Genomic DNA, 14939 nt, shown 5'->3' with positions numbered 1-14939 from the left:
CCTGGGGAAACTTCTCAGTAAGAAAACAACAGATGGGTCAAATATTTGTCCCACTCCCTCTTAAACTGGTCTGAAAATGCCCGTAGCATTAACATGAGTGTAGAGTTTAACTTCTCAACAAGACCATTAGTCTGGGGATGGTAGGGGTGGTCATCATGTGCTTCACCCCACAGTACTTCCACAGACAAGCAAGCAGGTCTGACATGAAATTGGCACCTATGTCAGTCCATTTTTCCTTTGGGAAACCTACCTTGCTGAACATCTCTAACAAAGCATTTGCCACCTTTTCTGCCTCAATAAAGGACAAAGCTACTGCCTCAGGGTATCTTGTAGCATAATCTACTACCACTAGGATATACTTTTTCTCTTGTGGAACTTGGGGTACTCAGAGGCCCCACAAAATCCATAGCTACCCTCTGAAATGGCTCCTCAATCACAGTCAAAGGCATCAAAGGAGCTCTCACCTTGTCCCCTGCCTTGCCTACCTTTTGGCACTGTTCACAGGTCCTGCAGTACCCTGTTACATCTCTGGAAATTCCAGGCCAATTGAAGTTCTGCATAATACATCTCTTTGTATGTTTTATGCCCATATGACCTGCAAAGGGAATATCACGGGCTATGGCTAGAAGCACCAGATGGTAGGCTATAGGCACTACCAATTCCTGTATCCTCTCACATTCTAGCCCCCCCCCCCCAGGGGTCCACTCTCTATACAGTAACCCTTTGTCCCATAAACAGATTTCCCCTTCCCTTGAGAATCAGGTGCCTCACTAGCTATCTGCCTCAGGCCTTGCAATGCAAGGTCTGAGAGCTGAGCCTGTCTCAACTCACTCTTTGTAACCTTTCCCAGATCCCCTTCCACAGGAAGTCTGGCATCCTTGGACAGTGGTGTCTCACTGTCAGCCTGGGTACTACTACTCACCTCTACCTTTGCATTCCCCATGTCCAAGGGGACATCAGTACCCACAAGCAGCTGTGGCTTACCTTCAGTCTCACTGATACAGAGTAGCTCCCTCCCTGAAGTAAACACCTCACCAGTCCTGGCTGCAAGTATGCGGTCTGTCTGTGTCTCCCCCAGGCTACCAGACCCACATGCTTGTCTCAAAGCCTGACTGCGTGTAACTGCATTAACACATAGTGCTGCCTCATCAAAATCCTTCCCTATCAGGACATTTGCAGGATGGCAGTTTGGTACCCCTGTTGTCTCAAGACAACCTACTATTGGCATTTTGTCTTATCCACTTACTGTCTCTCAAACCTTTTGTTCCCTACCTTGCCTCCATCAACATCTGTATGCCACACGGCCACACTGGTTGCATTCAAAAACATATACCATAGGTCCTGGACATGTACCTCGACTAGTGGCTTTCCCTGCTACTGCAGATTCTGTTGGGGGCAGTCTGGTCTGCCCACCATGGGTTCCTTTAGATGCATGAACAGTACTGGGGGTCCCTTTCTTGTGCAGAGATGCCCTGCCTGATAGGTATAGACCTTCTTCCCCAACTCCTCTGAAGTAGCACATTGTCTATCAGCTAACCAGATCCTCATGTCCTCAGGCAAAGTGCTAAGGGCTTGTTCCCTCATCAAAAGGTCTGCCAGCCCTTCAAAGGTGTTGACCTGACATTCACTCACCTGCCTATGAAAATAAGTGCTCAGTTCAGCAACATATTCACACACACTTTCACCTGCCTCGCGTCTATGCTCACAAAACTTTTTCCCATACATTTCAGGTATTAGCTTAAAAAATTCTAACAAACAGTTCTTAACAGCAGTATAATGAAAATATTCATGATCAGAAATTTTAGACAACACAGTTACAGCTTTACCATGGATTAAGGGGGTCAGGAACTGTACCCAGAGCCTTTGGTCAACATCACACTGTTTACACACCCTCTCAAACATATGAATGAAACTATCAAAATGTTCCCCCTCTGTAAACTGTGGAAGAAATTTACTGACCTTTTGTGCTTCTGGGGTCCAGTTACTCCCTTCTCCATTACCTCCATGACTCTGGCAAAGAGTCAACATCTCCTTTTTCTGCTGCCTCTGCTGCTCCTTTTCCACAGCTTCCATTTCCAAACGCCTGGCCTCCAACTTCAGTCTCTTTAGCTCCAGATGGATTTTTAAGTCCTTTGCACAAAAGTTGAGCTGTCCATTCCATGAGTGGTGTACATCTCCATGGCCAGTCTGATTGTCCTCTTGGTTGATGTTTTCTGCTGCAGCTGTGACCAAAGCTGTAATCATACCAACCTTAATCAGGTTTCCCTGCACCAGTCCTATAGCCTGGCACATCTCAGCCAACTGGTTCCTTGTCAGCTTTCCACACTTTTCTGCTGACATGCTTGCCTGTTCTCCCTGACTAACTAAGCTGACAAAAGAAATAAAACAATTGTGATCTGAACTCTGAATATTCAATGCGTGGCTGATTTAGAGTACAAAAATGCCTTCAGCGATCACTGTACACAAGTTACAGGAATTTACTATCCACCCCACTACAAGCCAATTAGTATATGCCAACCAATTGATATGTGGTGTGGATATCCCACCACTGCCAATTCTTATGTGATGCCTGTGCACTGGCCCAGCAATCAAGGTGCCTCAATCCTCACTACTAACACCAGTGAGTGGTGTCCACATAGGGGAGGATAACAAATAGACACACTGTAAAATACAATTTCCCCTAAGAACACACAGAGATCACAGAGATCACAGTCACTCTGGGGCTGCTTTCACCCTTTCTCTCCAGATCCCCAATAAGACTCCCCACTGACACAGCTATAGGGTCCAGATCTCAGCCTAGTGGGCAAGCTAAAACCTCCAGCACGCTCTCTGTCCAACCAGTGGTTCGTGTCCCTGCCCACGTAGCTGACACATACACACACTTTGAGATATTTCTATATAAACACACAGACATGCCTGGAGAAGGCTGGCACAAATTCTCCAGCTGTGCCCCCTTTCTGTCCAGACTATAAGGTAGAAATCACTGCTGCCACCCACTAGTATTTATCAGCTACTAAAAAGGCCCATATCAAAGGGTGACAATTCTACTGAGCAATATTATTATCCAAATGGTAAGTGCAACTGAACAGTCAAGGCTTACTTGGAGTAATTTGACAGTATCACTATATACATACAATGTACTCTAGAGCTTAAATTATCTATACACAAAACAGTCACAGTTGAAAGGTTTAAAATATTTAATAATAAATAAAAACACAAGACAATACTTCTTACTACACAGTACTAGCCAAGAGTTCAGATACAGGAAAATGCATAAAATAATACAGTAGACTAGTTCTGACATCAATACAGAAAACAACTGTCTAATCTTCCTATTCCATAGCTATTTCTAAACGAGCCACTGATGTCTAAGATCCTACTTACATACAGAATACAGGCAGATACTAGTGAGTTGGATGTTCTCAAGACAAACATGAAATGCTCTCTCTTTAAATTGATAACACATTGCTGCTTCACATTACATCATTCTTAGCAATTTTCTGTTTTCCTAGGGTAAAAGAAACTCAGAGGTTAATAGCCCTTTTGATATTGCACCTGGTTAGGAAGCCTGAGCAATAAAATAAATTACACATGTAAATTCTAGCCATTAACTCTGGCCTCAAAACAATAGGAAGAATTTCTTCATTTAGACATCTCATCTCCGAGTTTTGACATTAAACAATTACACAACACTTGAACTATCAGCCTTCCTACAGCAGAGTGCACTGTTGTTACATTTTTTGCAGTTCCACATTTAACAGCATTTTCTTCCATTTAAAAGAACAAACCTGTGGCTTATATTAATATTTACAAATGATAGAACTATCTACAAAATTCTATCTAGCTAGACTGGCAGCCTTCACCTATCTTCACACAGATGATGTGGCATTACAGGCAGACTCTGAACTTAAACTTCAGCAAATGACAGGGGAACTGAAGGCACATGGGCCCATGGGTTGAAATTAAATACAGATATGATGGTTCTAATGGCAGCAAATGGTGGCATTCAGAAGAAGCTGAGAACTGAGATAGAAGGGAAAATAGTGGAAGAGGTTAACAGCTTCAAGTATCTGGAAGGAGTGGTTGAGGAGAAGATAAGGCTAAATGAGGAGGTCAAAGCTAGACTCAGAGGAGCTGCGGCAAACTGGCACAGAGTGTCAGGTGTAGGATATGACAGAACAATGCCAAAGAACCTGAAATGTAAAGTGCACAAAACAGTGGTACAAGCAGTACTACTGTATGGTAAAGACACCTGGTCAGTAAAGACAGTGTAGTCGAGAAAGCTACATGTAATGGAGATAAAGAGTCTGAGATGGGTGATAGTGTGCAAACTGTTGCCCAAATGAAGAAATGACAATATAACAGCAGATCAGCAGATACTAAAGTAGCCCCAATTGCAGAAAAAGTCAAAGAGATCAGATTACTGTGGTTCAGGCACATGTGCAGAAAAACAGAAGACAATCTTGTGAAGAAGATTTGGCACAGACAGGAAGAAGACAAGAGGAAACAAGGGCATCCAGCAAAGAGGTAGATGGGTTGTGTGAGAGATGACCTGTGACAGTCAAGCATGAATGTCAAAGAAGGCAGCAGAATGGCACTGTAAAGACAGAGATGGCGACAACTGACATGATAACTAAAGCCCCATGTACAGAATGAGAACAAAGGGTGTTTATGATGATGGTCAGAAGCTACATTGATCAATGCTGCTTTTGTGACAGGTTCGTGACAGGGTCTTGGGAATGTATCCATACATAGCATTGCAGAATAATATATTTTGAGTTTGATTGATTTGTGGGTAGATTTCTAGAAGAAGTAATCTTTGTTTGGCAAGAAGACCATAACAGATTAAAGACAGAGGATTATGTTCAGGTTTCCAATCATAACCACCTTCATAGGTGTTCAAGGCTTGGATATCAAGAAATTCACCTTATGAGTGAAGCTACAGAGGTAAAACTAAAAATCAATGTTGAGAACACATAGGTTCATAGGTTCATACTAGGCTATCTGCCCTAGGGCATTTATAAGCCTAGCCAGAATGTGTTTGGCTTTCGCCACCCATTTTAAATGAATTTTGCTATGCCCTTTTTCGAGGTTAGTATACTCTGCCTCTGTCTAACAGTGACACAGAAGTGATACCCGGGGTAAACCTACAATCTCCCATCCACTCATCAAGATTTCTCTTGAAGAGAGTCAATGAGGGACTCTGCCTAACCTAGACTGGGATTTTATTCCAGAGTGAAGGGAGCCTCTGGGTTATGAATCTGTCCCTCCAGCATGTCCTATTTATTTCAGTGCTGAGGCTCAAGTCTCTCGAGCGCATAGCTCGATGGGATTTGGATTTTCTGAGGTGCAGCATGTCCATTAATTCCAGGTTGGACATGGCTTTATATGTCAGGCACAGATCGCCTCTGAGCAGGCGGTATGGCACTGAGTAGAGCTGGAGTTTCATTAACCGGGCAGCATATGGCATCTGTTTGAGCCCTTTGATGCTCTTGGTGAGGTACTTTTGGGGCCTTTACAATTGCTGCAGGTGTCTGGTAAGGTACATTCCAAAAGGGGCATTGTACTCAATTATGGGCCTGATGAGGGATGAGTAAAGAGGCATGATGACCTCCCCTGATCTAGATGTGAATCCCTTCATGATTAGGTGGCTATATAAAATGTTTTTCTAACCACTTTGGCCACGTGGTTGTCAAATGAGAGATTGCTATCAACTTGGGTACCCAGGTCCCTAATTACTTCTTCCGTACTTAATGGATTACTACCTATGTGGTAATTTGTGGGCACTTTGTTTTTGCCAAAGGGGATGACTATACACTTTTTGGCGTTTAGCTTGAGGCCATGGCTCTGGCACCAGTTGTCTGTTTCTAGGAGGCCCTTTTGTAGGATGCTTGTGTTGGCTGGAGAGTCGATTATGGCACCCAGTTTGCAGTCATCTGCAAACTTGGTCAGCCACAGTCCTTCCGTGTTAGCCTGTACCTCCGAGAAATATATACTGAACAAGAGAGGTCCCAGGACTAAGCGTTGTCGGATGCCACTTGTAACTGGTTTGGAGTCTGGCATGGCTCCAGCAATTCTAACCATGTGGGTTCTGTCCTTGAGCCAGTTTGCAACCCATCTAGTGACATAGGGGCTTATATTTAAGCTGGTGAGCTTATCTATAATGCCCGAGTGGGGTATTGTATCAAAGGCTTTTGCAAGGTCCAGGTAGGCTGTGTGGACCACCTTCCCCTCATCAATGGCCTTGGTGACTGTTTCAAAGAAATTGACCAAGTTTAAGAGGCATGATCTGCCATTAACAAAGCCGAACTGGGTAGGATCCAGTGTCTGTAGGTCCCCAATATCTTTATTTATGAGGTCAATGATGATCCTTTCCATAGCTTTGCAGATGAAGCTAGTCAGGCTTATGAGGCAATAGTTTCCAGGATCCGTTGAGGCACCACCTTTGTGGAGAGGGACCACTGTTGCTGTATGCCACTGTTTGGGTACATATCCTGTAGTAAGGCAGAGATTGAACAGTAGTTTTATGTTTGGGTTTAGTTCTTCTTGGAGTTCATGTAGGACGCAGCCCGGGACACCATCTGGTCCCATTGATGCTGTGTTTTTGTGCTTTTGAGAGGGCGGCTCTTACCTGAGCATCTGAGATGTCAGGGGGGGCAGCACTCTGCTGGGATAGATATTTGCCCTTTTGGTGGGGAAGGGGGGGAGAAGTTTGCGCTGAACCTGTCAGTTAGGATGTTGGCAATGTCTGTGGGTTCGGTGTATTTCTTGTCATTATGGACTAATTCTGAGCATATCTGGGAATTCCCACCCAGGTTCCTAACATAACTAAAGAAAGCCTTGTGAATATCCTTAGTCTTCTGTGCAATTTTTCTCTCGAAGCTGCCCTTAGACGATTTTATGAGTGCCCATAGTTTTTTGCTAATACTGATCAGAGATGCCTTCCCTTTTTGGGATTTTGCTCTATCATGTAGTAGCTTCCTCCTTCTATTGCATAGTTTGTTTATGGCTGGGGTCCACCAGATAGGATGCCTAACCGTGGAGGATTGGGTCTTGGTTTTATTTGGGATTGCATAATCCATGCATTCCTGAAGGTGTTCATAGAATGCATTTATAAAGGATTCTGCAGTCTGGGCCATATTTTCCACAGGCCCGGGGGCTTTGAAGTATTTCACCTCAATTTTGAGGAGTGTGAAATTTGCTTTAGAGAAGTTTTTCACTGTGGTTTTCTGGGCAGGGGCTGGGGTCGGGATGTGAATATCTAGTGAGATTAGTTTATGGTCTGATCTTACCAGTGAGGGATACACTTCTGGTCTGGAGCATAGAGTCCCCATGTTGGTGATGATCAGGTCCAGTATGTTTTCCCCTCTTGTGGGAGTGGCAACAAGTTGTTCCATAGCATTTGAGTTTATAAATTCTAGGAACCTTTGGGCTAGGGTTTTGGAGCTAGAATAATGCTCCCAGTCTATGTTAGGGTAGTTGAAGTCACCCAATATAATGATGTTTGGAGAGACCTTCATATTTTCCAGTGTTCTCAGGAAGGCCAAGTGGGGTTCCTGGGTTTGGGAGGGTAGTCTGTAGCAGTCTATAAACTGCAAGGCAGTTTTACCCACTGTTAGTTTGCCATGGATAGTCTCTGATGCTTTGTGCTGTGCCACCAACCTGGAGGTGTGGGTATCTTTGACGAATATTGATACTCCCCCTCCTTTTGTGGTTTGGTCCAAATTTTGGGGCCGAAAAACATGGTATGAGGTATAACCTGGTAGTGCTGGGGTGCTCTCGAGAGCCTTGAACCAGGTTTCTGTTACTGCACAGATATCGATGTTCTCCATACTAAGGAGAGTTTCGAGTGCATGCATCTTGAGGTTTAGACTTCTGGCATTGAGTAGCATTACTCTTAGTTTCTTATCCCTTGTGATACCTATGGAGGTGGGTTTGTCTTTTGAGCCTTGCCTAAAAAAGGCACTATGGGGGTGGCAAGAGCCTTTGCCAATATCTGAAAGCCCAGGGGTGACAGATGCAAGCCGTCCCTAGCGAAGCATCATGGCTTGTCGAGCATGTCATCCCAGGCAGACAGGCATTGGATCCCCTTTGAATGACACCAATACTTAAGCCAATTGTTGAAATTGATCATCTTGTCTTCATATTGTGGCATCATTCTTGGTGAGGGTAAGATGCTACTCAAGGTCAGGGTCTTACCGGCCTGGGCTACATGCTCAGAGAGCTCCTCTATGTCTCTTTTCATGTAGTACAGGGAGGTACATCTCAGGTCATTCACACCAGCATGGACGATGACTGAGTCATATTTGTACTTACCTTGGAGTGACCTGAGTGCTTGTGCTATGTGGCGGATCCTAGCGCCCAACAGGCAGCTCACCGTGACCTTCTCCTTGTTCAGCCGGGTGAGCAAGACGTCAGTGTGCCTGACAATAGAGTCACCTATTACAAGTGTATCAGGTGTGTTGTTTAGCCTTAAGGGCTGTGACTGTTCGGCACACTGGCTTTGTGAGCTATGTGTTGCACGTGTTTTGTTTTGGGGTAGCAGTTGCTTGGGTGTCTGCTTTGGAGGTCTCTGCTGCTTAGGCAGATTTTTATTTAGAGCCTCCCAGTATGTTTTTGTGTGTTTATCTGTTTGGTTTCCTATCGTGGTGGGTCTTTGTGAGACTGGAATTGTAATGAGTGTGGTTTCCTTCTCCTCTTGACTGGTTACGCCAGTACTGAGTTGAGACAGCTTATCCTCCAGTTTGGCTATATGGTTGCATCTCTCCCATGTGTTGAAATTTGTTGGGAGGAGGAGAGGGTTGTCTGTGTACATGAGGTAGTTATAACATTGCCTCAAGATTCCCAGATTCACCAGCTGGACCGGAGAGGAGATTGACAACTGACCTTTGGACATGCTAGAATAGTATTGGGAATTCCTTTATAATTGAAAAAAAGGGCCAATGGGGAACAAAGTACTTAAGGGGAGTTTGCGAGGGTGTAGTGCTTCTAAATTTTTTAGTGCTGACTTATATAATTGCTTTAGTGAGCAAATGCCAGGCCTTAGAGTAGGAATATGGTGTTTATTATGAGAACTAGATCAGTTGTAAGGGAGAAAGTGAAGAGCAGACTTTGTGGAGCCGAGAATGGTTTAAACCCAATGATGCTGCACTATGCGCAAAATCGCGCAAAGCCGTGCTTAAACAGATTTTATACAGGGAGACTTGAAAGAGCTAGAAAATGGCCCAAAACAGCCACTAGACTACCAAATTCTTGTGCTGGGAACACTCCTCCAGGGATAGATAGGCTGCTCCAAGCTCCCCACTGCCACTGGTGAACAAAGAAGCCTCCCTTTATCCAAGAAAGAAAATGGGCAACACAGGAACTTTCCAAAAGTCCAGAATACAGCAAAGCCTGTATTTGGACTACTCTAGGTCAGGAAATATGGGAAATGAGGATATTTTTTTTTCTTTTTTGCAATAAACAGCAGGAAAGTGCAATAAATATGTAACACAGGCTAGCGCACTTGAGTGTGTAGCCTCAACAGGTAAATGCAACAAACAGGACAAACTTTAAAAGTGCAGGTGCAAAAACAACTTGCAGAATTATGATAGGAATAACCTGATCATACTTCTTTGTAGTACATATCTTTGATGCTACTTAAAGAATGTTTTGTGTTTATTTTTCATTATTAGCACTATTAGATAACTCAACCATACAGAAAGATCTAGTAAACATTTAGTAAAACGTCTGTCTGCTTAGATCAAAGTATTTAAATTAACAGCCATGCTTAAGACAAATTAAAGTGATATTTTTATTAAAGGCTTAAACAAATTTAAATGATATGTTTATTTATCACAATTTTAAATTATATGTTTATTAACCAGAAGTTCTAATTACAAAAACAAGAAAAATCACACAATTTATTTATTATGGTGAAATACTAAATGCAGTTCCAAATTTGATTTGCTTTGTCTCTTGAAATTTTATGTGAATCTTGGCAAGGCACTTAACCAGAAAGTAATTCTGGGTCACTTAGTTTACTTTTGTAATTAGCAGTGAAAATGGTAGTAATTTAATTAATTAATTAGTTAAGAATCAAATTAGAACAAAAAATTGTAAGCTCAATTCACTTTCACTATGCAGTGAATTTTAAAACACTGAGACTGGAGGAAAAATTTAAGATATTTAATGGAATAGTTGTTTGTGGCTGGAATTGTGTATGACAAGTTAGCTCCTGATATTTAATTTATATCTAAGCACACTGACAAGAGAAAGAAAGACTAAAACATTGAGTGTAATATCATTTGGATAAACATATGGTATGAGCTTCGATTGGTCTTTACGTCAGATGTGTTATCTTCCATCTGTGTTTGCTTTCTTTTACAGTTCCAATAACATAACAGTCACAGGATCTGGGACTTACACCACTATAGTGCAGTTGAACAAGTTCGCGAATTACACTGGTGCCTACACAACAGCTGAAATGCCACTTCAACTAGCAGTAGAATCACCTCTGTATATCACAGCATCTGTGCTGGGAGCAGATCCAAAAAAGTTTTCTTTGAAGGTAGATTCCTGCTATGGAACTCCATCAAGTGACCGAAATGATCCAGTGAGATTCGACATTATCACATATGGGTGAGTGTTTCTTCTTTACTATTCTCTTTGGTAAAAAAAAAGAGATGAAAAGCATGACACTCCTAACCAGAACAAGACCATCAAAACCACTGTTGGAATGTAACTAATTTATATGTGCATCCCTTGGTTACATGCTAGCATTTAAAGAGGGTATATTTTTCTAAAAAATCAAGAGAGACTCATAGATTTTAACTGTGTTTTACAAAAATATATGAAAATGCTGTCTGTTGTCTTTTGATGTATTACAATACAGAAAATGTCATTCATCTTCAGTACTGTGTTGATCCAAGAACATATTTCCTATTTCCAGTGCTGCAGTTGTAATCCTTTTAATGATCAGTAAGATTTTTATGTCTGAGATTACAGAAAACAGTATGTTTAGAAGTGAGTCATCCATTTGTATAGTAACCATTTACGGCCAATGGCATGCACTTGTCGCTTTCAGATGTGTACAGGCTTTCTTCCTTAAAAGCAATGTGCCACTTATTTTCAAATAAAAGGTGTTTGATATATTTTTGTTTAAGAATATTTCAGATTTCACAACTGTTAAAGTAGTCCAGCTAATTAATTTTAGGGAATAAACCACCTGACATTGCTACCCTGAGAGGAGAACAAACATTCTCCTGTCAGGGTACTAATATACAGGTAATGCTGAAAAAACAAGTCACCACTTTGCATGTTAAGCTGCCGTGATGCACAGATTGAAGAAAAGCAAATGACTTACATTTTTTTACCATCATTAAACAGTATTTTATATAAAAAATGTGTGTGTGTGTGTGTGTGTGTGTGTGTGTGTGTGTGTGTGTGTGTGTGTTGTGTGGGTGTGTTTATGTTTGAGCATGCACATGGGAGAGATAAAGCAAGAGAGAGTGGGAAACATCTTCCAGTAACGCTTCCCTTCCATTAACAATACAAGGTATTAAACTCTAGTGACTGGTACAATTAACTGAACTTAATTATCAGTAGTTTACAATTGACAGGGACAGAATTGCTCTATTTGGCAAAAATCAGGGACAGTAAAGAAGCATGGAGGATGAACAATTGTTATAATAGTTTGCATACTATGTTTTTTCTTTCATTTGCTTAAAATGTAATTTCTGTGGTGTGTTCACTCAAAGCACCTTTAACTGCTGGGGGTGTCTGTGTGTGTGTGTGTGTGTGCGTGTGTGCGTGCGTGTGTGTGTGTGTGTGTGTGTGTGCATGCATGCATGCACGCGTGTGTGTGTGTGTGTGTGTGTGTGTGTGTGTGTGTGTGTGTGTGTGTGTGTGTGTGTGTGTGTGTGTGTGTGTGTGTGTGTGTGTGTGTGTGTGTGTGTGTGTGTGTGTGTGTGTGTGTGTGTGTGTGTGTGTGTGTGCAGACAGTAAATACATAACTTTTATTTTGGATGTAAGTTACTTCCTCAAACAACAATTGCATATACTACAAGTCTGAAACATTTGGCAGAGGAACTGTTTTATCCCACAAATATTTTTAAAAAGTATATAGTAATAAAAAAAATACAAAAATAATTTAACAGATATCTCATTCTCTAAGTACAATAATACCATAATGGGTGTGTGGTATTGGAGAAATAATGCCATTCTAGGGAACGTAAGGGAAAGTGACCCATGGTGCTGGGCTTTGTGAGGAACCCTCCACTAGACCAGTAATAAAGAAGCCTCAATCCTCACCACTGGCACCTGTGTTGGGGACATTCACTGGAAGGATAACATACATACACAGTATTTCCAGATGCAGCTCTCTGCATCAAGTGAAATTTCCCTTAGGAGCACACATAGAGCACAGTCAGTCCAGGGGTGGTTTCTCACGCTTTCTCCAATTCCCCAATACGATTCCCCATTGGCACAGCTATGGAGTTGAGATCTCAGCTGAGTGACCAAGCCAAGACCTCCAGCACCCTCTCTGTCCAACTACTGCTTTGTGTCACTGCCCAAGTAGCTGATACACATACTCTTTGAGGTTTGATTTATACACACACACACACACACCCCTGGGAAAGGCTGGCACAGGTTTACTAGCTATGCCCCCTTCTGCCTAGATCATAAGGTAGTTACTACTCCTACCAGTCACTCTTTAGTAGCTAATTTAAGACCCTCAACAAAGAGTGTCCAATCTTACTGTATAATATTAATATTTATACAAATGGTAGTTTGATCAAGAGCAAGACTGTTAGGAACTGTCCACACAGTATCACCAAATGAATAAGCAAGTACTCTCAAAACTTAAATTTCTCTACACAGATCAGCCACAATGAAAGGTTGAAATATATTTAATAATACACGATAAAAGAACAAGACAATACTAAATATATGTTCACAGTGACATCAGAGTTCAAAACCACAGGAAATATTTAAAATAACATTGCAGTACAGGCTGACACAAATAAAGAAGAACATCTAAACTAAGCTTTACTATATTCCTGACTGACTCTAAGATAATTATACTATTCCCTAGAAACTTACTTCATTAGAGCAAGGCAGATGTGATGAATGGTGCTTCTTGTTGTTATTGTCAGGTCCATGACATAATGCGTAATGCTCTATCTTAATCAGAGACTTCTCAAAATTATATCTAAAATATTACTACTGGGATAGCTTTCATAATGACATCACTTCTTGTCATCTGATGTCTGGTTCCCAGGCAAAACCTCCATTGCTGAAGCTGGCAGTATTTATCATCTACCTGTAAAAGTACTCCTACAAGGGCTTTTGCTTAGATCTTTGGCAGATGCTGGAACTCATAAAACAATTACATTCCATCATGCTTCCAAAGTAGTAATTAGTTCACCCTAAAGACAATACAGAAAGCTTCCTAGTACAGACTTTGTGTCTTCTGGCTTTATGGCCTAACCTATAAGGTAATTTATTTTCAGATATTTTTCTAAAGTTTGCTAGACCGAGGTTAACCCTCCAGTCTCCTCTGTCAAAACATATACATTTAAACAGTTACAATAGTGCATGTACATTTCTGTTCTCTCCAGCAGGGAACACTGTTGATGCATTTCAAACAAGCATTTTGCAAAATACCTTTTTAACACAAACATCTGTACAAAGCAGTTTGACAAACACATGACATGCAGTTCTAATGCATCTGTAAGACAAGCATCCCATATAAATTAGTTTGGTATTCAAAAATGGCATATAATTATTTACAAGGTTCCAGCTAGCTGTGCTGGCAGTACATCCTTTTGCCACATGCTTTATAAATGTTAGTGGGCATTAATTGTCCAAGTAACACTCAGACTGCAGGGCATTATTGCTTGTGTAACTTCCCATTCACTTACTTATTCAGTTAAAGACTTAGGATGTCAAACTTATATCCGCTATTAAGTGTTCTCCTGCACGGCTTGTGTTTATGTTTTCTCTATTCCTCGTATTATTGCTATAGTTTTGCATTATATTTTTGCCTAGATTTCCCTTAATGCAGCACATACTAGAATGTTTTATATTTTATGTTATGTTTGCTGTTTCTTGGCTTGATCACAATGAGTAAGTTGCAATAAGGACAGCTTTTCCAATTTCCTTGAGTACTTTGTATTGCTGTTGCTGCTACCATTCATATTTTAGAAGTTATGTTAATGATCCTCTGCAAGAAAGGAAAGCCTCCTATCATTTTTCATGATGGCAAAAGCAGCAGCATTGGATTCATGAAAGACTGATAAATCACCTCCCACTTCTCTGCAATCAGTACTACATAGCATTAAAATAGAGAAGTGATAGCAGAATACATGTTTTTATGGGATCACTATGAAATACTGAATGCCGAAAATCCCAACACTGAAAACAATGAGACCAGGTGACTGAAACCCACATTACCGAAAGAGCAGAAACGCAAAATGCAAAATCTCGATGTTAAGGGATTTTGCGTTAGCGCTTCTGGTGTGCGGTTCAGGTACGTATGTGTGTGTATGTGTGTTTGTGAGTGGTGTAGTGTGTGTACATGTGTGTTGTGACTGTGGTGTGTGTGTGTGAGGGACTGTAATGTGTGAGTGTGAGTTTGCCTTGTGTGTCTGTGCGATCACAGAGTTAGAATAATAAAGTAGGGGGTGTGGGGGATGCAGCCCCCCACATGGGGGATGCATGGGGGCTTGCCCCCCTGCCTATGTCTAGTGTAGGATACATTGTTTGGTTGTGGGGGGAAGGTGTGTGCATGTGTGTGTGTGCTGTTTGGTTGTGTAACTTTCACGATTTCGAATTTCGCGGTTTTAAATATTCGGTATTGTGGGGTTTCGGGCATGTGGTCTCTGTGTTTTAAGCGTTAGGATTTTGGGCATTTGGTATTTAGTAGTGATCCTGTTTTTACACGTATGTGTAACCAA

General features: G+C 41.6%; 1 protein-coding gene across 1 annotated transcript in view; it reads left to right on the top strand.

The window, feature by feature from the left end:
• LOC122814049 (pancreatic secretory granule membrane major glycoprotein GP2-like) overlaps positions 1-14939 on the top strand; it is a 217973-nt gene that overhangs the window by 130251 nt on the left and 72783 nt on the right. Inside the window, exon 6 of the mRNA XM_044086655.1 lies at positions 10369-10620. Coding sequence (XP_043942590.1) covers positions 10369-10620 — 252 coding nt within the window. The remainder of the gene's footprint in view (positions 1-10368; positions 10621-14939) is intronic.

Source organism: Protopterus annectens, chromosome 1.part1 (assembly GCF_019279795.1).
Source record: "Protopterus annectens isolate FY-2018-M chromosome 1.part1, PAN1.0, whole genome shotgun sequence".
Lineage (NCBI taxonomy): Eukaryota > Metazoa > Chordata > Ceratodontiformes > Protopteridae > Protopterus > Protopterus annectens.
Note: the sequence above shows the minus strand (reverse complement) of the source record. Positions and strands in the feature narration are given on the sequence as shown.